This window comes from Capra hircus, chromosome 6 (genome assembly GCF_001704415.2).
Source record: "Capra hircus breed San Clemente chromosome 6, ASM170441v1, whole genome shotgun sequence".
Lineage (NCBI taxonomy): Eukaryota > Metazoa > Chordata > Mammalia > Artiodactyla > Bovidae > Capra > Capra hircus.
In genome coordinates, this window is record NC_030813.1 from 114,888,249 (window position 1) to 114,916,117 (window position 27,869).

General features: G+C 59.0%; 1 protein-coding gene across 1 annotated transcript; it reads left to right on the top strand.

Moving 5' to 3' along the window:
* Positions 1-27,549, top strand: TRMT44 (tRNA methyltransferase 44 homolog (S. cerevisiae)). Its single transcript, XM_018049795.1, has 11 exons — positions 1-671; positions 2,822-2,936; positions 5,549-5,768; positions 7,859-7,927; positions 8,887-8,994; positions 10,044-10,115; positions 13,995-14,101; positions 15,269-15,452; positions 20,418-20,814; positions 22,874-22,990; positions 27,005-27,549. The coding sequence occupies exons 1-11, from the start codon at positions 23-25 to the stop codon at positions 27,232-27,234; spliced, it is 2,268 nt and encodes a 755-aa protein (XP_017905284.1). The 5' UTR covers positions 1-22; the 3' UTR covers positions 27,235-27,549.

Consider the following 27,869-nt stretch of genomic DNA (forward strand, 5'->3'; position numbering starts at 1 on the left):
GCCCGGGGGCCTAGGGCTGATCATGGCTGAGGTCGGTAGGGTTGCGGTGAGCGGCCCGGGTTCGCGGCTGCTCCCAGGCGGCTTCTGGGCGGCGGTGGCCGTGTGGGTGGAGAGGCCGCAGGTGGCCAACAAGCGGCTGTGTGGCGTCCGCCTGGAGGCCCGGCGGAGCGTCTCCTTGCCCCAGACCGGGCACACCCACCTCCGGCCCAGTGCAGGCCCCGAGCCCGAGCGGCTTGCGGAGGCGGGAGGATGTGGGCCCGACGCGGGGCCGGGACCCGTCCGGCTTTCCCTCGACGGGGGCTCGGGTCCTGGACCGAGCGCGGGGCCCGATCACGGCCGCCAGGAGGCCCAGGGCCGGCGCCAGCCAGGGGAGGAGCCCCGGGAAGCCGCCGCCGCCGCCGCGGCTCAGCTCTCAGGGACCCCTGGGCAACCTGGCAAGGCTGCAGCCCGGGAGGGTGACCTCCCCGCCGCCGACCTGGATGCTCTTTGGGACGCCTTCGCTCAGAGCCTCGCCGGCGACAATCGAGAGGTGCTAGCCTTCCTCACCCGCACCGGGGCAGGATCGCCGCCAGAGGGTCGGCGCGAGCTCGACTTGCTGCTCAGAACCGTCATCCCCAAAACGAACCCACATTGCCCGCTTCGTGGTCCGAGGAGAGAAATGGTCGTGCAAGGTATAAAGAGTGTGTTTCTCATAGTGGCAGTTTGTCAAGAGATTCCCCACAGAGGCAGGCACAAGTTACAGTGGCAGGGATGAGTTTTAATTGGTGATAGGATGTCAGGGTCTGGAGTGGGAAATGGCAACCTCCTCTCCAGGATCCTTGCCTGGGAATCCCCGTGAACAGAGGAGTCTGGCGGGCTATACAGTCCATGGGGTTGCAAAGAGTCAGACACCGACTGAGCGACTGAGAAGGCGCAGGCTTGTCACGGTAGGGAGGAGAGTCCAGCGTGAACCTAACTCCACTCTGCTAAGTGCAAGAAGTGATTGGGCGTTTTTCAGGGAGAGTGAAAGAAGAGAATGGGGCAGTGTTGTGAGGCAGCTGAAATTAACAACAAGCAGGAAAAGGTGGGGGATAGGTCGTGCAGAGCCCATCGGGGGTTTGCCAACTGGCGCCTTCTGAAGTTAGGTCCTCCCGTCCCGCAGAAGCCAGGGTCATAGCGACCCCACCTTCAGGTATGGGCTGGAACAGTCTGTTCCTCTGTCAGCCTTGATTTTCCCCAGTGGGCACTTCAGGGGGGCCCAGAGTCCTGCTCGGGATGTGGTCCTGAGTTCTTGGGAACAGTGACAGTGTTTGTTCTAGTCTTCGGGCTGTGGCTGAACCCTAACAGAGAGGAGCAAGCCTAGAGTTTGGTCCAGCAGAGCATCTTCAGCAGGGGGTGTGGTTGGGTTAAAAAGCAGTCAGTAAGTGCTAAGGACTAAAGGCACCTAGTCCGCCTGTTTCCTCATGACGGCCTTGTTGTCCTTCAGTTACCAAGTCTTGTCCGACTCTTCGCCACCCCATGGACTGTGGCACGCCAGCCTCCTCTGACCTCCACCATCTCCCGGAGTTTGCTCAAATTCATGACACCCTGGGGAGGCTGTAGATCGTTTGTGGAGGGGGCATGTGGAAATGTGGATCCTTAACACGGAGGATGGGGTTGTTGACTGGGGTGTTGTCTGGAAGCCTTGGGGGAGAAGGTGAAGGAGGGCGGGAGGATGAGCGGTCGCGAGGCCTCCAGTAGTGAAAGGGATGAGGAGAGTGGCCTCCCTGCCTGCCAGAGCCGGCGGCCGAGCTGGATCCTTCTCGGCTTCGAGCCTCGGTGGTCTCTCCTGCCGCTGCGTCTCTTCTGCCTCTAGCTGGACACACTTCTCAGCTTTCTGGTGCCCTTGTGGCTAAACCGGCACCCCCGGCCTCCGCACACCCAGGGTACCCTCTTTCTCTCCTAGTCCCGTACCGTAACCCTGGCACGTGTGTAGGTCCCCTTTTGCTGTGTAACACTGTGTGGTCACAGGTTCTGGGTGTTAGGGTGTCCAGAAGCAGTGATGCTGAGTCGCTGGTGGGTGCGTACCTCTACCCCTGCCCCCCAGTACTGCTGGCCTCTGTGCCTCTTTGCAGGTGTCCCCTCCTCCTGGAGACCCTCTCTAATTCTGATGGTAGAACTTAGCTTAGGAGCCCTCGGCTTTCAGCACCTTTTACAGTTCTGCTTTTGAACTGTGGTATTGGAGAAGACTCTATAGAGTCCCTTGGACTGCAAGGAGATCCAACCAGTCCATCCTAAAGGAAGTCAGTCCTGAATATTTATTGGAAGGACTGATGCTGAAGCTGAAAGTCCGATACTTCAGCCACCTGATGCGAAGGGCAGACTCATTTGAAAAGACCCTGATGCTGGGAAAGATTGAAAGTGGGAGGAGAAGGGGATGACAGAGGATGAGACGGTTGGATGGCATCGCCGACTCATCGGACATGAGTTTGAGTCAACTCCGGGAGTTGGTGATGGACAGGGAGGCCTGGTGTGCTGCAGCCCATGGGGTCACAGAGCTGGACCCGACTGGCAGACTAAGCTGACCTCTCCTGGCCTGGGGGATGAGCGCATCCGTGCTCACAAGGCCTTCAGACATGGAGGTCTGCATGCTCACGTGGGTCTCAGTGAGGAGTGGGGCGGGCTAGGCTTGGAGATACAGCCATGACCAGGACGGTCACTGCGGTCAGTTAAGTGGGGAAGAGCCCTGGGGGCTGAAGGCAAATGATGGGGGTGGATTCAGTGCTGTGCTTTTAAGACCACTTCCGGCGAGCCCCTGAACTGAGCAGTTTTAATTGATCACCCCTATCTTCTTTCTCCCCAGATGTCCTCAATGGAGCTGTAACTTTTTTACCTTTGGAAGAGGATGATGAAGGGAATTTAAAGGTTAAGATGAGCAACGTGTATCAAATTCAGCTCAGTCATAGCGAAGGAGAATGGTAAGTACTGGATAACTGATTCCTCTTTCTCAGTGATCTCTGGTTTCAAGCAGTGATTTCTTTGGGCAGCTGAAAGATTCTAGGTCCCCAAGGAGCTACAGGGACTCAGCCTCTGGCAGATCAGGTCTGTGGGCTCTGCATGCTGGTCGATGTTTTACCCTGATGCATCCTTGTCCCTTTCGGCACCTGGGTGGTCCCAGCCTGGCTGGAGTCTTTGGGCCCTACTTTCCGAGTCGGCTTGATGGTTCATAGCACCTGGTTCTAGTGCCGAATTCAAATAAACACGATCCTTCTGTTATTTTGTCATATCTTACACCCTGGAAACAGGGGTGGTTGGAAGTATCCTTTTGTATTTCCTGCTGAGGCTCACGTGGTCTTAGACGTAGTGAGTATTCAGTGATGTTTTATTCTAAACACAGCAGTCTAATCTGGTCCCTTAAATCCACATGCTGTTCGGCTCTGTCCGGAAAGTGTGAAATTCGGTTTACTTCCATTTGGTGCTTTTTAAATGGAAAAGTCAGAGGAGAGGGAGACCATGCGTTGCTCTTCTGCTCTTTTCCTGGAGATCTGCACGGGTCTCTTTCTCCCCGACAGCCCTTGGAGCATGTCTGTTTAACCGCTGTGAGCTGTGCGCGTGGTTTCATGAAGAGGCCAGGGCACAGGGGGAGAGCTGGGCTTGGGAGTCTCATAGACTTGGGTCCTCGCAGCAGTGTGACCTTGGGAGTGTCGCCTCTGCCCCCCGCTCTTCTCACCTATGAAACACGTTTAATACTTTGTGAGCCCCTGAGGAGGGGGCTGGGCTGGGCTTCCCAGGGACCTGTTGGAGGTCAGACACTAGGTGGGGTGCCCAGGGTCTGCCCCTGCAGGGAGCCTCCTGACAGATGTTAAATGTTCCCCAAGGGCCCCTTCCTCTCCGCTGGAGAGGGTGGGCAGACCCTCGGGGAGAGCTGTGTGTGCCCCTGGGCGTTACCTGGAGAGTGCTGAGGCAGGAGCTGAGGGGTGAGCCCTGGAGCTCGCTGTCTGCCGGCCCCAGTGGGGGAGCGCAGCCTGGGGCCTGGCTGCGGCAGTGCCCAGTGTGGCTGGCGTGGTGAAGCCCGTCCCCGTTCCCCACGAGCTCTGAGCACTTGGCTGGCCGCCCTGCACCGTTACTGGCTGATGGTTCCTGTCGCCCTGCTGAGCACGGGTCACAGTGAGACTGCATGTGCGGCCTTCTCAGTGGAGCATGAATGGACTTTTGGTGGCTGCCTTTGTGGGGTGTGGCACTCCTGGTCAGTGCCTCGTTTCGGCAGGATTTGTGGTCTCCCCACCATGTGGTCGCACTGGGCCCCAGGGGTCAGCAAGGTCCAGAGACAGGTGGATGCTCTAAGGCAGGTGCTGCCAAGCGCAGAGGTAGAGGAGTCCCCTCGTTGACCAGGGCAGGGCTCTGCCCACTGTACCAGCGTGGGCGGGGATGACCCCGAGGCCTGAGCAGGTGAGGGTTAGTGTGGGGGCCTCAGGGTCACCTGGGAAAGAGCATGACGCCCCGGAAGAGCAGGGGAAGGGCCCCAGTGAGTCCAGAAGGATCACTTCCCAAGGGCAGGGAAGGAGAAGGGAGCAGCCAGGCCTCTCCCCGCCCCACCCCTCCCCTCCCTGCCTCTCCCTCCCTGCCTCTCCCCGCCTGCCACCCACCTGGTGATGCCCACCTGGTTGAGACTCTCAGTGGAGACTTGGCTCCTGGTTCTTATGAGAGCGAGCTGTGTCCTCTGACGTGCCTGGTGGCAAAAGTCTGACAGTACAGATCACCAGATGGGCTACGTGACAGCGCAGCTCTCGCCAGCCGGGGACTCCTTGCCGGGCCTCCCCTCCCACCGGCCTACGCTGTGCCCTGCCCCACCCAGCTGCCGTGTGTCTGCTCCTTCTTGGGGGCCCCTGTTGAACAGCACCTCCTTTACCGTCGCCCTAAAGTCCTGACACTTCTCCCCTGCATGGCGCTGCCTGGATCGCAGCCCTAGAGGGTATGTTGTCCTGACCTGGGTCCTTGGGAGCGAGCACCTGCCCTGGCCAGGTGCCGCTGGGGCCGGGTCACGCAGCGAGCTGGACAGACCAGGCCGTAGCCGCCCGGCACGCTGCTGGCGGAGGACGCGCAGGGGTCAGCGTGGACTGGGAGCCCCAGTGGCTGCCTGTGCGTCCTCAGTTTGGTGACTGAGCGTCGCCTTTCTGGCCAGGAAGTACTTGGTGACCCAGCACTGTGTATCTGGGTTGCCCACGTGAAATGTATAAAACGTAGAAAAATTAAAGAAACCGTGGACGCTTTAGAATCTGGCGGGTTAGCATGTGAGTGGGATGTGAGAGGAACCTTGTTTAGTTCTCCTTCCAGCGGGCTTTGTTGAGGTATGTAAATGCATGGTTAACAACATTTGCAAGAGAGGAGGAATTCTTTTGCTTTTTAAATGTGTTTTTCTCTACAGGATGAAAATTGCATAACTGGTTGCAGCTTGTTTTGTGTTTTGGGTACAATATTTGGAAATCATAGATAGCTGCTCTAACTTGTCTTCTTTCGGTAAATAAATGTAGAGTTTGAAAACAAGGCCTGAAACCAGCCCTGCTTATTCATATTTCTCTTATTTTCAAAGGTTCATATCTGTTTTAATTTTCTGTCCAGAACGATGGCATTCAGATGGCACTGTGTATCCCAAACCCAGCTGGCTTGGAGAAGAGTTGCTGGCCAGGTTGGCCAGGTGGTGTGTGGAGAGCAGGCAGAGTGGCTTCAAAAGCACCCTGTCCCTCATCTCCATCGTGAAGTACAGCACGGCTTACCAGGCGCTGAAAGAGAAGTACAAGGCCATGGTCAAGGTGATTCTGGGGAAAGACGTCTGGGACCCCCCGCCCCCATTTAAGAGAGGCGATGTACCAGACGACTCCAGCTAACATCGTGTTCCCTGTGTGCCTTTTAGCTTCATAGAGGCAGATAATAAGTCAAAATATACCCACCTGTGGCCCCCCATTACAGCCTGTACTTTGGCATACTAAACCGTAAAAACATTGGCAATTATGTTATGGAAAAGGATTTTTTTTTTTGGGCACGTTACTAATTTTTTTTCTTCCAAGAGAACAAAAGGGAAGTCTTTTTAGTTAAAAATAATTGAATATTAACTACTAAATTGTCATAATTCTTGAGTATAAACAAAAAGACATTCGGAGAAAATATAAGAAAAGTTAAGGTACAAAAGCATATACTTCCAAAAAGGAGATCAATTTTATAAAATGTTATAACTTTATATCTAAAATGTGGGGGGGTGGGGAGATAACGATAAACATCTGTGTATTCACACCCAGCTTAAGAGAGAGCATCACAAGCATGTCTCGGCACACTGTGCTGTGCAGATGCTGTGTTTTCCGCAAGCTGCAGGCCCGTGACGGCCCTGTGTGGAGTAGGTCTGTAGGCACTGGTTTCACTGCGTTTGCTCAGTTCATATGTCTGGGTCTGCTTTTGGTAATTTGCCCAATATTTCTAGCTTGTTCACGATTAATATTTTGTCATGATGACCTGTGATCATGGTGACCTCTGAAGTTAGTACTACAGCTCATTGAAGACTTGGATGAGGGTTGGCATTTTTTAGGAGTAAAATTGTTATTTTGGCTGCACCGTGCCGCTTGTGGGGTCTTAGTTCCCTGACCAGGGATTGAACCTGTGCCCTCAGCAGTGAAAGCATGGGGTCCCAACCACTGGACTGCCAACAAGCCCCAACAGTAAAATATTTTTTAATTAAAGTACCTACTTTTTTTTTTTTTTTTTTTGAGTAATGATATTACACGCTTAGTAAACTACAGTATAGTTTCAAGGTAACTTTCCTATGCACTTGGAAACCAAAAAATCTGTTTGGCTCACCGTACTTCCCCTGGAGTAGGAAATGGCAGCCCTCTCCAGTCTTCTTGCCTGGAGAATCCTGTGGACGGAGGAGGCTGGCGGGCTGCAGTCTGCGGGGTCGCAGAGAGCCGGGCACGCCTGAGTGCGCACGCGCATAGCACCTCGCTGCAGCATTCGCTTTGTGGCGGTGCCTGGAACCGAGGCGCCTGTGCTGACAGCTGAACCTCCTTTGGCCTCTTCCTAGTGCGTCTCCCTCCCGTCTAGAAGTGACCACAGTTTGTCACTGCGGAGTTTTATATTTTCTAATCTGCTGTTGCTGCATAACAAAGCATCTCCTAGTCTCAGCCTTGAACAGTACCCGCTCATTCCTGGGGGATCACACGCTGGTCCCGGGCTGGCTGGCCTCACGGCGCCCCCCGCTTCCCTCCCAGGTCCTGGCCTAGCGGTCCTTCATTTTCCTGCCATTTAGAACCTTCACGGAGGCACTCCTTCCTTCTTCCAGCTTTTTAAATCGTCCTTGGTGAGATGGTTCGTGTGAACTGTCTAACCCACTAGACTGGAAACAGAAGTCTGAACTTTTAACACTGGCCGTTGGTTTTTTTCTCATCTGCAAGACGCCTGTTCTGCGCATTACTGGTGTTAACAGTGAGCCCTCACACTTGCACACCCAGCGTTCCCAGGTTCAAGGAACCTGACGGTCATCCTGCATGGGCGTTAGGTCGTATCTTTATCCTTGCTTTACAAATAGGGAGATGGGGGCAAAACAGCTGAGTGACGCTCCTGGCGAATAACGGCAAGATGCCAACAGACCGCAGGGTGGAGCACTGACCCCTGCCCCCATGACCCCTGCCCTTTGGCTTCCTTGACACCCCCACCCCTCGATTCCTTGTTTATCAGACTCAGTCTTTGGGGATGGGGGGTGCAGGTAACGTAGCTGAGCCTTTTCTTTTGATGTCCAGTGGCCTCATCTAAGCGTCTTTCTTCTGCAGTCTTGCTTTGGACTCCATTGCTCTCCACGTGTCCTGTCACACGCAGGTACGGTGAAGATTTACAAATGCTCTTGATAATTTTGTAGGTGTGGCCTGAAGTCACTGACCCTCAGAAGTTTGTATATGAAGATGTAGCTATTGCTGCCTACCTGCTGGTAAGACTGTGTGACCTGAGTGGGTGGAAGGATGGAAGGGTGCCCGCGGCAGCTCAGGGTTTTTCAGTTCTGTCTGTCAACGTTGGGCTTCCCTGATAGCTCAGTTGGTAAAGAATCTGCCTGCAATGCAGGAGACCCTGGTTCAATCCCTGGGTTGGGAAGATCCCCTGGAGATGGGAAAGGCTACCTACTCCAGTATTCTGGCCTGGAGAGTTCCATGGACCGTATAGTCCATGGGGACACAAAGAGTTGGACATGACTGAGTGACTTTGACTTGTCAAGGTTGGATACACGTGTAATTTCTTTTTAAGTTTTGCATGGTGCTTTTATGTGAATGTAGAACAAGTTTGGATTGTGAACCAACAGGAGTTCGATTTTTTCCAAATTACTAGTCAGCATGGAGACACCGCCTGGCGTTGGGGAGCCCTTGGGGGCCCATCTGATGAGCTCCTGCCTCCCGCCCTCACATCAGGTGACTCAGGTTCGCGGCCTTCCTGGCCAGCTCGCTGACCACCTGGACTTGGACACACCCTTTTGCTTGATAGTCTGGGTTTCCTTATCTATGAAATGTCTAGAAGAGATAATCTCTGAATTCCTTTCAACTGTAATTCTCTCAGTTTTAGAAGTAATAAGGCCTCTCAAAGTATACAAAATCAGAAGAACTTAGAGAAAACTGGAAGGAACTAACAGTGATCTGTAAAACTCTTGCCCAGAGCTGACCCACGCGAGCGTGGGCTCTGGGTGGGAGACGAGGAGGTCCTGGCCCGTGCCGCCTCGGGTGAGCGGGGTGGCCGTCCCCACCTCCCTCTGCTTACCTGGGCGTCGCCTGAGTGGGGCCCCGGCCCTGGAGGCCTTTCCACCTCTCCTGGGAGAGCACTGCAGTCCACGTGGCCTTGTGTGTGAATTATTCCAGGGCAGAGCGCACCACAGACTGACCTTGTTTTTCCTGTTGACTTTAGATCCTCTGGGAAGAAGAGAGAGCCGAACGGGGAGAGACCGCCCGGCAGTCCTTTGTGGACCTGGGCTGCGGCAATGGCCTCCTGGTCCACATCCTGAGCAGCGAAGGGGTAAAGCGCGCTGGGGGCCGTCTCTAGACCTTTCTAGGGCGTCTTCACGTCCAGCACGAGGCCTTTCTCTGCTGGTGCAACCTGGGTTTGGAGGCGGCTGGGCTGTCAGAGGTGCAGTGGCTGTTGGTGACGCCATCGAGCAGGCAGCCTGTCCATGGGAGGGTGAGGCAGCCGCCTTGCTGGACGAGAAGCTGGTCCTCGGGGACAGGCGGCCTGCGAATGACACCCTTGCAGCAGCAGGGGCGTTCTTGTTGGTGCTTTCTTTGGAAAACCCAGCATTTCAAGGCGCGGGGAGGGGTAAGGGGCGAGGGCAGCTCTGCTCTCGAGGAGCCTGGGGTCTAGCTCGGGGGACGGCCAGTGCCCGCGTACTGAGCACACGTGAAACTGTGATGCTCAGTTCTGCAGCCATTTCCTTGGTTGTGAAGCAGAGGCCGTGAGAACCGGGAGCTGCCCTGGCCCCAGGAGCGGTTCTGGGCACACAGGTGGCAGTGCCCACTGCCCCCTGCCCCCAGGGCCATACCGTCCTGCCTTGTGGACGAACACGTGTGTCCTCGCCTGCGGGACTTTGGGGTGAGGTTGTTAGGGCCGCCTTCTGAGGTGCTTGATAGAAAGAGTCTGCGGGCCCTGGAACAGCCTGTCTGTGGTGTTAGCACATCGCATGGTGACTGGGAGCCGGGGGTGGGGCCCGGGGAGAGCTGCAGGTGGTCGGGGCGCACAGGGTGCTCAGGACCCCGGAGGAGGGCTCTTCTGGGCTGGATGAACAGGCGGGCCCGGAGCTGAGCTTGGCTGAGCGCAGAGGCAGCGGCTCCCTTCAAGGGAGGCGTGTCCCCCGGGGCTGCGAGTGAGCCTGGCGCTGTCTCCAGGCCTCGCCTCACAAAGGCACCGTAGCTGGGGTTGTATCTCGGCCCCGGGGCCGAAAGTGTCTGTTTCTCAGCAGCTCAGGGTCCCTGTGCCTTTCAGGGAGCGGTCTCTGCAGTGTTTGATTTGTTCTCGTCGTTTCTGACGACATACCCACCTTAACCTTTGGTTCCCGAAATTCATCTTTTCAGCATCCAGGCCGAGGGATCGACGTCCGAAGAAGAAAAATCTGGGACATGTACGGACCCCAGACCCGCCTGGAGGTACTGGCTCTGTCCCTTCGCTTGACCTCAGCAGGCTGCCCCCAGTGCGGTTGTTTCCAGGAGAGAGTCTGTGTGTGGGGGGCCAGTCAGAGGTGCTGGTAACCGCAGCACCCCACACTCGGCTCGCTGCTCTGAGGCTTGAACAGAGGACGCCCCCTTAGACTTCCTGCCTCCGGTTATACTGAAGGGAGGGTGCTGGCCTCCGGAGCGGGGGTGCTGTCTTGGCCCCGGGTCTTCTGTGGCTGCTTTGGGGGCATCTGCTCTGGAGCCTGCCGCAGGCTGCAGTTGAAACATTCCTTTGGCAGTGGGTGCCCCTACTGCGGGGACCGGTTCGGGACGGGGGCCAGTGTGGACAGTCCTGCTCTGAGTAGCGTGGCCAGGAGAGGCCTCTAGCTAGGGACAGGTTGTCAGAGAGTCAGAGGAAGGGGAGCACAGAGGCGCGGGCAGGGCTGGGCTGCGGGTGTGCGGATGTCTCGTGGAGACAGCACGATGGCTCCCAGCTTTCTGGCGGCCGGGTCTCAGCTGTGGCCGCAGGACTGCAGTCAGCCCCACCGAGGTCTGGAGCAGGTCCAAGCTGTCAGACAGGGAGGTATCTCGGGGGCAGGCAGGTGGGCATTTCCCCCACAGCACCCGCCCAGCAGGTCTGGGCTCCAGCGTTTCCCAGCCTCAGCCTCTCATCCAGACCTCCAGGTCAGCAGAGGAGCGCCTGGCCCTGGGGCTCCATCCTTGGCTCTGGAGTGCCGTGGGGGCTTCTGCTGCCCAAACACCCACATCGCCTCCAGACCCTCGTCCCCCTGCTGATAAGATGCGTGGGTGTGGCTAGGACACCACCTCTCTTCTGCACGAGGACAGGACGCTGACTGTCAAGTGGGAGAAGCATTTACTTTTCAGCGTGGAGGACGTCAGGAGCCTGTGGAAGTGGAGAGAAGCTTGTAGTAAATCCCAGAAACTCAGGGGCCAGCTGAGCAGTGGTTCTTTGTCTCATCCCCTCTCCCACAACCCGAGCATTAGCCTCACTGTGTTTGAAACAAATCTCCAATTTATTGTTTCACCTGTGAATAGAAAACAAAGTTTTCAAGACTATGTTTTCTCTTCACTTTTCTTTTAAAGTTGAGAGTAGTGTTGCCAAAAATTAAAAAGGTTGGAGGAAGTGATGTTTACTGCAGCTGCCCGGCACCTCTTTACTGTTTAGGTTTTCATTATATATTTACACTCTGCTTTATGCTACAAGGTTTGCACTTGCTTATATAGTCAAACAGGGCTTTCCTGATGGCTCAGTGGGTAAAGAATCTCCCTGATCTGCAAGAGACGCAGGTTCAACCCCAAGGTCAGGAAGATCCCCTGGAGGAGGGCATGGCAACCCACTCCAGGATTCTTCCCTGGAGAATCCCATGGACAGAGGAGCCTGGCAGGCTACAGTCCACGGGGTCGCAAAGAATCAGACATGACTTAGCAACAGGGTTATGTTCACAGATGACAACACATGAGAATATCTAAAAAGTCTCAGGTTTGAAGAACTCTGGTAAACCAGGGAACGGACTCCTGCTAGGGGTGGCTCTGCAGATCCATACGCGGACCGTGTCTTCTTACACAGGTAGTGAAGTTGGGCTCTGAATTGCAATACGAGGCTGATGGTCAAAGCTAAGGGAGTAACATGGTTGTTTTCACAATCCCGTGTGTCCCAGGTGAAGAAGCAAGATAACTTCTTCACGTGGAAAGTTCAGATAGCAGTTGAGTAGGCTGTCTGTTCAAGTCCTGTCTCTATGGAAGCTGGCTGGTATGCTCTGCCCTTGCAGGACAGGTAGAGGATTCTACTTCTTTATTGACTTTGGGGGCCTTTTTTTCAAGTTGGAGTATGAAAGTGTTAGTTGCTCAGTCATGTCCGACTCTTTGCAACCCGTGGGCTGTAGCCCACCAGGCTCCTCTGTCCATGGGATTCTCCAGGCAAGAATACTGGAGTGGGTAGCTATTCCCTTCTCCAGGGGATCTTCCCAACCCAGGGATCGAACCCGGGTCTCCTGCCTCGCAGGCAGATTCTTTACTGTCTGAGTCTCCAGGGAAGTGGTAATGTTGGGTTAGTTTCTTTTGTACAGCAAAGGGATTCGGTTATTCATGTGTGTATTTTCCGCATCCTTTCCCGTTCCGGTTTATTGCAGGATATTGAATGTAGGTGCTGTGCAGCAGGGCCGTGTTGGTTATCTGCTGGGTGCACAGTGGTCTATACACGCTGATCCCAAACTCATAATCTACCCCTCCGCCACCCCTTTCCCCTTTGGTAACCCTAAGTTTGTTTGCTGTGTCCGAGAGTCTCTTTCAGTCTTGGAAATAAGTGCATGTCTGTTGTATTTTAGGTTCTACACGCAGGTGATCCCACCTGATGTTTGCTTTTATCCGACTTGCTTCACTGACTGTGGTCATTTCTAGTTCCATCCATGTTGCTTAAATGGCATTATTTCAGTCTTCTTATTACTCCATTGCGTGTGTGTGTGTATATGTGTGTGTACGTGTCTGTACACGTTCACAAGTGCTCAGCGCTTGTCTGTTTCCTACTAAACAAGTGATCTCCATGAACAGGTGCAGTCTGGACATTCAGAGGCCAAGTCTGCGATACAGCTCCTTTTTTTTCTGATGCCTCATTTGATTATAAGCTAGAGATGGTGAAGGAAAAAACACGTGCTTTTGATAACAGCACCGTGAGGATCACAAAATGTCTTAACTTTGTAAAACTCTGTATCAAAAGAATTATTGCAGTTTGCTGCATTCAAATTTTCAGGTAAAGCTTTTTTCTGAAACAGGTGGGGCTATGCTTTGCTTGCCTCGGGGGCTGCATTCTTCAGTTTTAAAATTAGGAGGATGTTGAGTGTCTGTATGGACTCTCCTGTCTCTCCAGTTCTTACTGACAGATAAACTATTGAGACTGTTGACTTCAGTAATTAACGAAGTAATTAATGAAGGCCTGCTAATTAACTAACTAGCAGAAGGGATAGGTGTTCACTGAAAGTTCTTCAGTCATAAAAACAAGCTGTTCCCAGCTTAACCACAGAAATCGTCCCAGTGGCGAACACGCTTGTTCCGTGGGCAGAAGCTTGCTGTCCGAGTGCTCACACGAGGTCGTATTGTAGCAGCAAAGGCTGGTGTGCGCTGTGTCTGGATTCTGCCGGCGCTGTCTCTCTCCGCTGCTGCGCTTCAGGCTGTGGGTTGACGGGCCGTCGAGGTGTAAACGCATTGGGCTGCGCGTCAGGCCAGCCTCAGACCTCCCTGCTTCCCGCTCGCTCTGCAGGCCCTTTCTTGCTCCCGTGTGTGCACTCCTGCTAAGGCGCTTCAGTCGTGTCTGACTCTTGCAACCGTATGGACTGTAGCCCTCCAGGCTGCTCTGTGCTTGGGATCGTCCAAGCGAGAATGCTGGAGCGGGGTGCTGTTTCCTCCTCCAGGGGCTCTTCCCGACCCAGGGATCAAACCCACGTGTTGTCCATCTCTTGCATTGGCAGCCAGGTTCTTTATAGTTAGCGCCACCTGGGAAGCCTTCCCTGCTCCCATCTTCTGCCAAAAGTAAAGCAGTTCACATGGCCCCCATCTCCTTCATGTAAAAACGGTGTTTTTAATTATGAGCAGCTGATGAGCACTCAGAAGGGTGGTGTTCGCTCCTCAGGTAATGGTGCTCGCAGTTGCCATTTCTCATACCCTCAGGCGGGTGGGCTGGGCACACACGTTCCTCACTCCTGGCCCAGCCTTTTTCCTTCTGCAGGTGAAGACCCACAGCCCTGAGGGGCTGAGACCTGCCCCGGGCAGCTGTGGTTCTGAGGGGCTGCAGTCTCTGCCTCCTCGCGTGCTTGCTTTCATGGACTAGATGTTCAGTTTTGTTCTGCGTCTCTCTTTTAGGAAAGTGCAATCACACCAAATGATGAGACCCTTTTCCCTGACGTCGACTGGCTAATCGGTAACCATTCTGATGAGCTGACGCCATGGATCCCAGTCATTGCAGCCAGGTGAGCTGATGGGCCTTTTGGCACCATGGTGGCTGGGGATGTCCCGTTGCCTCAAGTCTCGCTGTCCAGACCCATAGCTTCTGGCTGCTCGTGGCTGTTGAGCGCTTAAATGTGGCCAGGTTACTCTGTCGAGATGATGGCATATTGCTGCTACTGCCAAGTCGCTTCAGTCGTGTCCGACTCTGCGACCCCGTAGACGGCAGCCCACCAGGCTCCTCTGTCCCTGGGATTCTCCAGGCAAGAACACTGGAGTGGGGTGCCATATTGGCTGTATTTAAATTTAAAAATACAAAGTAACGTAAGTGGTTCACGCGTTCACACTGTATTTCTGTTGTGATTCGTTCTATCGTGTTTGTGTCCAGTGTTGAGACGTGTTTTTCCTGGGGCGCCTTCTCACAGCAGGAGGGATTGCCTGTCAGAATACAGGCGCTCTGCTGGCTCCGGTGATCAGCGGTAGTTTCAGGTGTGCAGTATAGTGACTGAGCGTTTCCCTTGGTTGTACTGTCTGTAGCTATCATAAAATACATAACTGTGAAACGTTTCACACCGTAAACTATCGTGAAGTGCTATGCTGCACAGCGTGTCCTGTGTCTTGTTGAGCTTGGACAGGGTCGTCTGTATCTCTTTTCTCCCCGACCCCCGCCACCCCCCGCTCTCCCCGCGGTGACCGCCGCTCCGTTCTGTGTGTCTGTGACTCTGCCTCTTTGTTATCTCCGTTCAGTGGTTTTTGACCCGGCACACAAGGGACGGCACACAGCACTTGTCTTTCTCTGCCCGACGTTACTTCACGAAGCATGACACGGGCTGTTGTAGAACACCACCGAAACCGTGTGGTGCCTGCCTCTGAAATTTCGTGCCCACAGCTGCAGTCTTCAGGTGCATCAGGGGCTTTCAGGTTCGGGCTGATGATCACAACTGCCATAGAAAGAATGCTGCTTATAAAAGTAGTTGCATTCATGTTTTCCTGAAAAGGCACCATGCTGCGTTGTTTCTAGAATGTAAACTGAGGAGAGCTGGGACCCCTTCTCCGTATAGAAAGCACCGCTAGGCAGTAGCCCGTCATGCGCACCTCGCCCCACACGCCGCCGCCGAGCGGCTCTGCGCAGCGCTCTGCTCGCCGAGCCTGCGCAGGGCTCTGAGCCCCTGTGTCGCCGGCTGTCTCTGAAGGTCTTCCCGCGCCTGCCGCTTCTTCGTCCTACCCTGCTGCTGCTTTGACTTCGTGGGGAAGTTCCAGCGGACGCAGAGCAGCAAGACGCAGTACCGAGGGTACCTGGACTTCCTCACCGAGGTGGGCTCGGCCTGCGGCTTCCGCGTGGAGGAGGACTGCCTTCGGATCCCTTCCACGAAGCGGGTGTGTGCCGGCCACCGGGGCTGTCTTCCGTGGGCGCGGGTGGCGTTTCGATGGAAAGCGTGGGGCCGTCCTTGTCACAGACCCGTAGACCAGTCGGTGATGCCCGGAGAAGTGGGTTCTGACCCGGCGGCCCCAGCACGGCGCCGGCGGCTTCCGGGGCTCGCTGCGTGCCTGCGGTCCCTCCCGCACGGGCGTCCTGGACCCCCGTCTCCAGGCCAGCGGCCCCTGCAGCAGCCCTCACCTGGCCCCCATCTCCTCCCGCGCGGCGGCGACTGGCTCTCGGCACCTCCCAGAGTCGGCGTCAGCTTGGCTTTGATTTGTGGGCTCGGTGCCACCGGAGGCTGAACGCTGTAAGTTCTGACTTCAGTTCAGTCTCTCAGTCGTGTCCGACGCTTTGCGACACCATGAACTTAGACTCCCAAATAATGGGCTGAAATTGCTTCCAAACTTCAGAATGATTTCAAATGTTCTCTTTAAAAGCCTCATTAATTCAGATTTACTTGAAATGAATTTGTCCAGGGAGAAGTTGACCCTTGACTGCCTGTCACCTTGCCAGATGGTCGGGGCCGACCTGCTCACCACTCGGGGGGCTTGAACCTCTGGGAGTCAGGGCAAGTGTTGACATCGGTTTTACGTTAACCTCTGGTCGCTTTCTTCCATGAGACTCTAGGTTGCCAGTGCTTTTAAAAAGACACGCACACTCAAGCCCGTCATCCAGATCTCTGCTTCACGGCCTGACAGCGGTGAAAGGGGGGAGATGGGGCTTAACTCTGGGCCCCGCCACGTGCTGGCAGCGCACTCAGGGCCAGCGCAGGTGCTGCCAGGTGGGGGGAGCGGCAGCCGCCAGGCGGTGCTGGGCCCCTCAGTCGGCTGCAGGCGCGCCACTGCTGTCACTGCTCAGAATCTTTTCGGAAACGTCCTTTAGCACTCAGCTTGGAGCCTTCGTGTCATCCTGCCAGTTGCCCTCTGTCTTGGCAAGTCACAGCCTCTTCTGAGGTTGGGATGGAATTTGGCTAGCGTTTGGGCCGCCCAGGTGGCGCCAGAGGTAAAAGAACCCTCCCGGCAACGCAGGAGACGTGAGACCCAGGCTCGATCCCTGGGTCGGAAAGATCCCCTGGAGAAGGAAATGGCCACCCACTCCAGCGTTCTTTCCTGGAGAATTCCACGGGTAGAGCCTGGCGGGGTGCAGCCTGTGGGGTCGCAGAAGAGTCGGACACAACTGAAGCGACTTCGCACGCACGCAGAGTTTGGGTCGTGTGTGTCCAGGGATCCTACGGTTCCGGTGTTTGCACTTGCTGTCACTGGGAGCTGGAGGCCACAGGCCCTCACTCCACCTCTCCGAGCCTCAGTGTTCATATAGATCGCCTGGTTCGGGGGTTGGATGCAAGCATAGGTGTCCACACGCAGCAGCCGTTAAGGACTGAACGCGGGTCCGGCGCTCTCGTTCCGCGCGCACGGAAGTTATCACCTGCCCGGGGTGGCACGGTTAGCAGGTGGCGCAGCTGCAGAGCTGTGATGGGGGCTCCGATGTGACCGGAGGGACTTCTCTCAGGTTCCAGCCTGCGGAGGACGTCCGGAGACGCCGTCCCCACAGCGGCATCTGCAGCCCCGGCCTCTCGCTCCAGGGCAGCCCGGGCTGTGGGGAACGTGCAGCGTGAATGGGCCATCCACGCAGCGCCTGGTGCTCTGCTGGGGGCGCACATGCTTCCCTGCACCAGCGAGGCTGCCCCTCGAGAGCTCTGGGGGTTCCCGGCATGGGGTGTGTGGGGCGGGGGGTGCGCGGCGGGGCTGACATGAGCAGTGTCCACGGCGGGCCGAGCCTGGTCGGCTCAGTGAAGGCGGCCTGGGTCTGTGTGTTTGTCAGGCTCCGGGGTCGGCTCAGTGAAGGCGGCCTGGGTCTGTGTGTTGTCAGGCTCCGGGGTCGGCTCAGTGAAGGCGGCCTGGGTCTGTGTGTCAGGCTCCGGGGTCGGCTCAGTGAAGGCGGCCTGGGTCTGTGTGTTTGTCAGGCTCCGGGGGTGTGGGCGGCTGGGTGTGTGTCAGGCTCGGGGTCGGCTCAGTGAAGGCGGCCTGGGTCTGTGTGTTTGTCAGGCTCCGGGGTCGGCTCAGTGAAGGCGGCCTGGGTCTGTGTGTTTGTCAGGCTCCGGGGTCGGCTCAGTGAAGGCGGCCTGGGTCTGTGTGTCAGGCTCCGGGGTCGGCTCAGTGAAGGCGGCCTGGGTCTGTGTGTGTGTCAGGCTCCGGGGTCGGCTCAGTGAAGGCGGCCTGGGTCTGTGTGTGTCAGGCTCCGGGGTCGGCTCAGTGAAGGCGGCCTGGGTCTGTGTGTTTGTCAGGCTCCGGGGTCGGCTCAGTGAAGGCGGCCTGGGTCTGTGTGTTTGTCAGGCTCCGGGGTCGGCTCAGTGAAGGCGGCCTGGGTCTGTGTGTCAGGCTCCGGGGTCGGCTCAGTGAAGGCGGCCTGGGTCTGTGTGTTTGTCAGGCTCCGGGGTCGGCTCAGTGAAGGCGGCCTGGGTCTGTGTGTTTGTCAGGCTCCGGGGTCGGCTCAGTGAAGGCGGCCTGGGTCTGTGTGTTTGTCAGGCTCCGGGGTCGGCTCAGTGAAGGCGGCCTGGGTCTGTGTGTTTGTCAGGCTCCGGGGTCGGCTCAGTGAAGGCGGCCTGGGTCTGTGTGTTTGTCAGGCTCCGGGGTCGGCTCAGTGAAGGCGGCCTGGGGTCGGTGGGTCGGCTCGTGGAAGGGGTGGGTTGTGGTCAGGCTCGGGGTCGGCTCAGTGAAGGCGGCCTGGGTCTGTGTGTCAGGCTCCGGGTCGGCTCAGTGAAGGCGGCGGGCTGGGTCAGCTGGGTCGGCTCGTGGGGGCTGTTTGTTTGTCAGGCTCCGGGTCGGCTCAGTGAAGGCGGCCTGGGTCTGTGTGTGTCAGGCTCCGGGGTCGGCTCAGTGAAGGCCGGCCTGGGTCTGTGTGTGTGTCAGGCTCCGGGGGTCGGCTCAGTGAAGGCGCCTGGGTCTGTGTGTGTCGGTCGGCTCAGTGAGGCGCCTGGCTTGTGCGGTCGGTCCTCAGTGAAGGCGGCCTGGGTCTGTGTGTTTGTCAGGCTCCGGGGTCGGCTCAGTGAAGGCGGCCTGGGTCTGTGTGTTTGTCAGGCTCCGGGGTCGGCTCAGTGAAGGCGGCCTGGGTCTGTGTGTTTGTCAGGCTCCGGGGTCGGCTCAGTGAAGGCGGCCTGGGTCTGTGTGTTTGTCAGGCTCCGGGGTCGGCTCAGTGAAGGCGGCCTGGGTCTGTGTGTTTGTCAGGCTCCGGGGTCGGCTCAGTGAAGGCGGCCTGGGTCTGTGTGTTTGTCAGGCTCCGGGGTCGGCTCAGTGAAGGCGGCCTGGGTCTGTGTGTCAGGCTCCGGGGTCGGCTCAGTGAAGGCGGCCTGGGTCTGTGGTGTCAGGCTCCGGGGTCGGCTCAGTGAAGGCGGCCTGGGTCTGTGTGTTTGTCAGGCTCCGGGGTCGGCTCAGTGAAGGCGGCCTGGGTCTGTGTGTCAGGCTCCGGGGTCGGCTCAGTGAAGGCGGCCTGGGTCTGTGTGTTTCGTCAGGGCTCCGGGTGGTCGGCTGGCTCAGTGAAGGCGGCCTGGGTCTGTGTGTTGTCAGGCTCCGGGGTCGCTCAGTGAAGGCGGCCTGGGTCTGTGTGTGTGTCAGGCTCCGGGGTCGGCTCAGTGAAGGCGGCCTGGGTCTGTGTGTGTGTCAGGCTCCGGGGTCGGCTCAGTGAAGGCGGCCTGGGTCTGTGTGTTTGTCAGGCTCCGGGGTCGGCCTCAGTGAAGGCGGCCTGGGTCTGTGTGTTTTGTCAGGCTCCGGGGTCGGCTCAGTGAAGGCGGCCTGGGTCTGTGTGTTGTCAGGCTCCGGGGTCGGCTCAGTGAAGGCGGCCTGGGTCTGTGTGTTTGTCAGGCTCCGGGGTCGGCTCAGTGAAGGCGGCCTGGGTCTGTGTGTCAGGCTCCGGGGTCGGCTCAGTGAAGGCGGCCTGGGTCTGTGTGTTTGTCAGGCTCCGGGGTCGGCTCAGTGAAGGCGGCCTGGGTCTGTGTGTTGTCAGGCTCCGGGGTCGGCTCAGTGAAGGCGGCCTGGGTCTGTGTGTTTGTCAGGCTCCGGGTCGCTCAGTGAAGCGGCTGGGTCTGTGTGGTCGGCTTGGCTCAGTGAAGGCGGCCTGGGTCTGTGTGTTTGTCAGGCTCCGGGGTCGGCTCAGTGAAGGCGGCCTGGGTCTGTGTGTCAGGCTCCGGGGTCGGCTCAGTGAAGGCGGCCTGGGTCTGTGTGTTTGTCAGGCTCCGGGGTCGGCTCAGTGAAGGCGGCCTGGGTCTGTGTGTCAGGCTCCGGGGTCGGCTCAGTGAAGGCGGCCTGGGTCTGTGTGTCAGGCTCCGGGGTCGGCTCAGTGAAGGCGGCCTGGGTCTGTTGTGTCAGGCTCCGGGGTCGGCTCAGTGAAGGCGGCCTGGGTCTGTATGTTTGTCAGGCTCCGGGGTCGGCTCAGTGAAGGCGGCCTGGGTCTGTGTGTCAGGCTCCGGGGTCGGCTCAGTGAAGGCGGCCTGGGTCTGTGTGTTTGTCAGGCTCCGGGGTCGGCTCAGTGAAGGCGGCCTGGGTCTGTATGTTTGTCAGGCTCCGGGGTCGGCTCAGTGAAGGCGGCGGCTGGGGTCTCGCCATGACTGTTTGTCAGGCTCCGGGGTCGGCTCAGTGAAGGCGACCTGGGTCTGTATGTTTCTCAGGCTCCGGGGTCGGCTCAGTGAAGGCGGCCTGGGTCTGTGTGTTTGTCAGGCTCCGTGGAGTCTGAGTGGTGAGGTTTTCTGTGGCCTTCTGCCGTTAGTTGCTTATTTTGAGGTCACTGATGCTCGTAGTCATTTATAAAATAAGGATTCCTGTCAACATAGGTCCCTAAGGCTTGAGAAGTTTGTTCTCCAGGATGAGAGAATTCCGTGGGAAAATACCACTGGGACCTGTTTAAAGCACGTCTCTGCTCTCCACGTGCAGGTCTGCCTCATCGGGAAGTCCAGGACATACCCGCCCGCCAGAGAGGCTGCCGTGGACGAGGAGAGGACCCGCTACATTAACAGCAGGCGGGGCCGCCCCGGGAGCCCCCGCAGTGGGGCTCCTGCCCCTCCGCCCCCCGGGGCCGCTCCCAGCAGCGCCCCTGGCCCCGAGGGGCATGGAGCCCTGGACGCCTGGCCCGCGCACACAGCGGAGGCCAGAGCCCCAGCGGGGGCACTCTGGCTGTCTGGGTTTCAGCCGCGGGAGAAAGCCGAGCGCCTGAGGAACTGTGCCGCCCTCCCTCGAGAGTTTGTGGACCGAGTGGTTTTGCACGTGGCGCGCCTGTTGCTGGGGAAGAGAAGCCCTGCAGGCGGGAGTGCGCAGGCCTGGAATCGCGGAGGTAACCCCCAGCCCGGGCTTCCCGCCGGGCACCAGGCGGGAGCACGCTCGCTTGTTCTCTTCAGCCCGAGTTTGAAACTACACGTACGTGTGTGCACCTGCTCAGTCGTGTCTGACTCTGCGACCCCATGGACTGTGGCCCACCAGGCTCCTCTGTCCATGGGATTCTCCAGGCAGGGGTACCGGAGGGGGCTGCCATTCCCTTCTCCAAGGGGTCTTCCTGACCCAGGGATCGAACCCACGTGTCCTGCGTTGCAGGCAGATTCTGTGTCACCTGAGCCACCTTGGAACTGTATGCTCTTTTTCAATTGGATCTATTTTAAGGAAGCAGGGAGGCTTCTCCCAAGCTCATTAGAAAACCCTCTTCCTTGTAGTTCTGTTAACGCACAGAACCTTGGTGCCTCAGAGGAGGAAGCTGAGGTCACGGGGAAGTCTCAGGGTCCAGAGCTCCTTGTTTTCCATTTATTGAGATGATCCAGACAGACAGCCAGGTTGCTGGCTGCCAGAGAGGAGCCCCGGCCCGGGAAGACCTGGGAGATGCTCTGCTCTGATGATCGACTTGTCTCTGAAATCCCAAAACGCAAAAGTCAGACGTGGTGAAAGGGAGACGTCTGTACCTGATTGCTCTCAGTGGGTGAGAGCGTGCTGGAATCTGTGGCTCTCGAAAGGGCCAGGGGCTCCCTCTGTAGCTCAGTTGGTGAAGAATCTGCCTGCAGCGCAGGAGACCCGGGTTCGGTCACAAAGAGTCAGGCATGACTGAGCGAGTAACACTCACACTTCCTCACTTAGCCAGGGATCAGGTTATCAGGAGAGTTAAGACAGGCTGATGGAAGGCGCCTGTCGCCACTGGAGGGCTCCGCGAGGCTGCACTGGAGGGGGACGCTCACCCTTCGGGGAGGAGGCCGAGGCCCTGCCGTCAGTCGGGGGTGCTGCCTGCTGGCCCCGTGGTTGGGCCAGACCAGTGGTGGTGAACAGCAGGCCTCCCCCGGCCCCCGGCGTGGAGGGCGTAGCCCTGAGTTTCTTCCTTCACCCCCACACCCCTCCCATCCCGTGTGTCCATGCGACGTGGCAGCACCATCGAGCCTGTCCCCTCCAGGGATCCCCGGCCCTGTGGCCATCTGGCCAGGAGAGCCTCTTGGGGGCTCAGTTCAGGTGGCTGACCGCCAGGTAACTACGGACAAGGCCCAGGGGCTCTGAGGAGTTCTGGGGGTCAGCACCCCCTTCCTTGAGGCACCCTGCAGAGGCGGGCCAGGCTGGACAAGGAGGAAGAGGTGGGTGGGCTCCACGTGGGGCCTTGAAGGGCCCAGAGCCTCCAGCCCTGCACGCCACACTGAAATAAGGCCTCTGACCCTTAGTTCCCAGGATGGTCCGTTCCTCTGGGGTGTCCTTTTGTATGATTGCGCCCAGGAGGTGCTGGCCTCTGCCTGAGGTGGGACGCCCTGCCAGTGAGTGAGGACAGGGTCTCTTCCTGGGCTCGTGCAGGGGTCTGGGTGCTCCAGGGATGGGGTCTCAGGCCACCCGCCTGCTGGAGACGGCAGGGAGCCAGGCAGCACCCCCCTTCCCCACGTGCGTCTCCGAGGGTCAGCCCGCCCTGGGGCGCTCTGGCTGCCTGGCCAGCAGTGAGAAGTCTGCCTGGTGCCGGCGGGGGCACCCTTAGCCCCAGAGCTGCAGGCTCCCCACCTTAGTCATGGGAATTGGTGGCCCCGGGCCCAGGACCCCTGTGTGTCTGAGCCGTGTGTGACCAGTGAGTAGTCTGTCCCCAGAGCTCGTTGACCCAGGGCCTGGTGTCTGCCCTCTGCAGCCTGACCAAGGGCACACGGGGTGGAAGGGGGTGGGCCGGCCCCGGAGGTTGGGTCGGGACACACACACGTGGAAGGGCGAGCCAGAGGCGGTGTGTGGGGCCCGTGCACAAGCCTGCGTTGGGGAGCCCTTGAGGGGCAGCCCCAGGGGCAGCAAGGACCGTCTGGGCCCACATTTAATTTTCCCCTGATCCTCTCAGCGGGGCTTGGGAGGCGCTGGTGGACGGCTCTCATGTTTGGGGGCAACCCCCTCTCCCACAGGGAGCCTGTCCTTGGCGGAGGTGGCCGGGGAGCTGGACCGGGAGACACTGCGGAGGCTGAAGCGGGAATGCGGGGGCCTGCAGACGCTGCTGAGGAACAGCCCGCAGGTGTTCCAAGGTGAGGCGTGGCCGTGCGCCCCGGCGCTGGCGCTGGGGGCCCCTGTCCCATTCCTGAGAAATGACTGCATCTTAGAGGGGTCCAGAGCCAGAGCATGGCTCCCTCATGTGCGTCTCACACGGGGCTGGAGCGTGGCTCACTCCACTCTCTCTCTGATGCTCCCCAGCCTCTGCCTTGGCCCCCGGGCTCAGCCCCACCCCGTCCAGGGTGTGCCCCTTTGCCCTCGGAGGGATGAGCCTGCTGGCGGGGCCTCCTGTCTTGGAGCATTTCCGGTGGCGCTCGGGTGCCTGCTTTGCTCTGGCCTCTGGCTGCCTGTGGACTGGAAGCACCCTGAGCTCCCAGCCAGCCCTGCCCTGCCGCCCCTGCTTCCAGGCGAGCCGCAGGAGGGCCTGGGCCTGCGTGCTCCTCCACCCGGCTTCGGGCTCTGCAGGGTGGGGAGCAGTCCCCGCCTTCCCTGCGCTCTGCTGGGGGTGCGTCACGGATGTGTACACGGCACCGGGGTTCAGAGGAGGCCTGTCCACTTTCAGCCGCACGAGGGGGGTTCTGCGGACCCTTCCGTCAGGGGGTCCGTGGTTAGCTGGGTGTACTTTCTTTCTTTCTGGAAGTATCTTACAGCACGCTGCAGCTGGCATACTCTTCACCCCTAAATACTTCGTGTGTGGCTTTAAAGTCAGTGGGCGTCTCCTTGCGTTGCCCTGTGTCGTGGGTGATATCCCTGCCCAGGGAGGCCTATCGGGGACGCTTCCGCTCAGGCCGCGGCGTCTGTGCTGGTCACGGCACCCGGGACAAGCAGAAGCATGTCCGGCAGAGGGAGCAGCGTGTGGGAAGGGGCAGCAGGTGGGTGTGGTTGGGGCTGTGGCCCCCAGGCTTCTGATCAACAGGGCGAGGTAACTCCCCTGTGACCGTGGGGAGGAGGGCCAAGCTTCCTGAGACCTCTGCACACAGGGTCCTGAGCTGAGGGGCAGGGCCTTTGGGTCCCAATCGTGGACACGGGCAGCCGTCCGAGCCCCAGGGGTGGGCAGGTGCCCTTCCCAGCCCGCCTTTGTGGTCCTCCCATGGGGTCGGGGTGGGTAGGGGGGTCGCAGGGCTGGAGCATGACCTCCGGCCCCTCCCGCAGCCCATAAGACCCCCCAGGAGGTGGCCTGGCTGGCCTTTCGGGGCTGTTTTCATCTCCACTTGGATTAAACGCTCCTGCTGCGACGGGGGTGGGGAGCCCTGCAGAGGAGCTGCGGCTCCAGGGGGCGTGTGGCGGGCAGCCCACAGGTGAGTGGAGGTCGGGGGCGTCCCTGCTGGCCGGGCTCCGCTGTATGGAGCTTCAGCGGCTTAAAAATCCCCGTGCCGGGCGCTGCTCTGCCCTCTGCTGTTCCTGGTGCGTTTCTGGTTTGATTTCCTGAAATCGTGTCTTTTTTCCCCCATCATAAATACACGTGTGTGGGGTTGCTTTCTGTGTGGTTGGCATTGAGGGGCATATTCACTTATTTCTGGAAGCACTTTTGAATCAGAGGCCTGAGCGTCGAGTGCCAGTAAACACGCTGCTCCCAGTCACGCAACAAATGTGCCTGAGCCCAGGCTTTTCTCTGTAGGATTCTTTTAACTAACATGGCTGGTTTTCCAGTCACGGTTACACGAATGAGAAGGTGAAGGCAGTGTCAGACCCTTCAGTCCTGCCTGCGCTGAGCCTCTCGTGGGCCGGGCTGGAATCCTCGCCCAGCCTTGAGGATGCGGACCCAGCTGTGGAGGGCAGTCCCCAGCCCAGGGTGTCCGATGAGTGGGGGGGCCGGGCTGGTCCCCCGGGCGAGACGGACCCCGGAACTGGTGCTGCCGCGCGCACCCCGGCGCCCAGTAAATCTGCCTCCGCAGAGTTTGTGGGGCTTCCCTGGTGGCTCAGCTGGTAAAGAACCTGCCTGCCACGCAGGAGACCCTGGTTCGATTCCTGGGTCGGGAAGATCCGCTGGAGAAGGGATAGGCTACCCACTCCAGTGTTCTTGCCTGGAGAATGCCATGGACAGAGGAGCCTGGTGGGCTACAGTCCACAGGGTCGCAAAGAGTCGGACACGACTGAGCGACCAAACCACCACAGAGAGTTTCTGGGAGACCCTTCTGCCGTTTCCTTGGGACACTTTGGTTCAGGCGACGTCTGTGGTCAGAAATGGCAGAGGGGCAGAGCCGTGGGTTCGTGAGTCCGCAGGGCTCGCACTTTGGGAGGTGAGGGGCTCGGGTGGGCGGAGAGTGAGCTGGCACAGCGCATTTCCTGCTTGTGATGCCCTGAAAATCAGGGCATGTTTCACCCGGTGAGAGGCTGCTTCTGGCCTGAGAGCTGGCTGCAGGGGCACACACGCAGGGCACAGGCCTGCCCGGGCAGGGGATGTGTCCTGGGGGACGGAGAGGCCGTCAGCCATCCCGGCCCCAGGATGCCCTGGCCTCTGCCCTCTTGGGGGCCGCCCCTCATCCTGAGCGCCCACTCTCCTGGCCTTAACGAGTCCTGACTGGACCCCTTCTCCCAACCCCGCAGGGACTGCTCCTGAAATGCAGTCAGTGGAGGGCCTGCTGCAAGCCTGCCGGCCCTGAGGGGCGGGGACCAGTCTCCCTCTGGACGGCGGGGGTCTCGCCACTTGTGGTCCCAGCAAACCCCTCACCGTCTTCCCCCAAATTTCTCTCAAGCCTGTCCAGGGAGTGGGGGCGGGGGGCTGCCTTTCGGATGCATACTGCTGGAGTTGGGGACATCTTGCACCCCGTCCAGGCAGTGAGGGGCCCCCCCATCTTTCGGATGCACACTGCTGGAGTTTGGGGGCGCCCCAGGCACCCTGCTCCAGCCGGGCCGCGTCATTCCCGGCTGCGCCAGGAGGTGCTGCTGTGGGCACACCATCCAGGCCGTGGTTTCCTGCCCAGCTCTCAGGCCAGGGAGCCAGCTCTCTGTTCGCCCCGCCTGGCCCTTCGGAGGTGCTTGTCGGCCGCCGAGGCTGAATCCCTCGTTGTGTCCTCCACACACAGAGGCGCCTCTGCGCTTCCTTCCTCTGGCTTCGAGGGGCAGTTTTAGTAAATCATCAGTCTCCAGAGACAGGCGGTCCCATTATTGCCGTAACAGGAGGCAATCTGCAGGGGAAATTGGAGCTTTCGCTCCCACTTTGAAGTTTTCCTTAGAGGTTGGGGAGCCAGATTTGTTGAGTGAGCGGCCTTCATTTCTCCCAGAGCCGCTGTGTCTCCATGTGGTTTTAGCGCTTCCAGGGGAAACCACCAGGGCTTGGCTGCTTCAGCCCATTTCCGTGGGGATGTTGACTTCTCGGGACAGGGCGAAGGCCAGTGGAAGCCCTCGGGACAGCTTCTGCAAGTCGCCGCACCAGCTCAGGAGGCCGCTAGGCGGCGGTCAGCTGACAGGCGCATCCTTCCCCGGGGTGGCCCAGTGCCTGCCACCGCATCGCAGCCTGTCCCCCCGCTCCCTGGCCACCGGGGCTGCCGTGAGCCCCCACTTCCTCTGGTTGTAAACCTCACCCCTGGTCTTCACCGGCCAGAAAGGACCCCACCTGGTCTCACTGTGCCTCCTGTTTGTGATGTGGCTGCGAGTCCTCGGGGGCCAGGGCGGCCTCACAGATGCCCCAAACCCTTGCCTGTATCAGGACCACGCTCGTGGTTGCCTGGTCCTTAGCCCCATCCCTCGAGCTGGTGCCCATGCTGCCCAGCCCTCTGTGGTCACTCTGGTCTTGCCATCACCACGGCCTCAGGCACAGGCTCCTCGCTCCTCCCCAGGGTGTCCTCCTCCCCAGGGTGTCCAGCAGCTCCTCCTAACTACCCCGAGCCCCGCGCTTCCACCCTGCCCTCCTTCCCCCTCACCCCTGCCTCCAGCTCCGCTTTAGGGGCAACTGCAGGCCTCGGGCGGGTAGGGGGCTCTATCTGCCTCCCTTGCCACGCCTCCTGGGGGCTGTGCCCGCAGCCTGGGACGCCTGCACCCACAGAGCCTCCCCCCAACCCCCGCCCCACAGCTAACTCTGCCGCATCTCTTCTCTGTTCCAACCCCAGTTCTGCACGGGCACGTGCGCATCCGCGACTGGCGGGAGGAGAGGCCGCGGAAGCAGGAGGAACCAGAGGCGAAGCGGAGGCCGTCCTCCGACACCTTCAAAACCCGCATCTGCTGGTTCTTCGCTCATCACCCCGACGGCTGCGTCCTGCCGGCGGACTGCTGCCCGTTCGCCCACGGGCCCGGGGAGCTGCGGCCGGCGCCCCGCACCAAGAAGAAGCCAGCTCTTTGAGCGGCCGAGCCGGGGGCTCGCGTCCTGGCCGCGGTCGAGGTCGTGGGCCCCGCCTTCCTCCAGGCTCTCTCGGGCCGACCACGCCCTCCGCCCCAACGCTGGCTGCTCCTGCTTTGCGTCTTTACAGCGGGCAGAGCCGCGGCCTCAGGTGCAGGAAGGACTTGAGCCGGCCCTTCTCGACCCGTGCTCCCCCGCCACGAGGCGCCTGGGGGGCGACTTCCTCCTGCTCTAGGTCTTCTCCCCACAGACGCTGTTGACTCTTGATTCCAGGAGAAAAAAAAAAGTCCTGAGGAGGTGCTTCTGTTGTGAATTGTTTACAGTTTTACACGGAAGGCCCTGTCAGTGACACTGTTGCGCCCCCTGACTTTCATGGAATGTGTCCACCGGCCTTTCCCTTTGGAGGGTTCCTCCTGGGGGCGCTCTGGGTTCATTCACGGGGGATGAGAAAGAACCCATTCTTTTCTGCTCAGGGCAGCCTGAGGGAGCTGCTGAGAGGTGTGAGGTCCCGCCCTCAGAATGACCCTCGGGAGGCCAGGGCCCTGCCCCCCACTCCCCACGCCGCGGTGGTGGTAGTCCGGTCAAGGACAGGCCAGCCAGCAGGTGCCTGGCCAGGCTTGTTGGGAGCGAGGGCCACT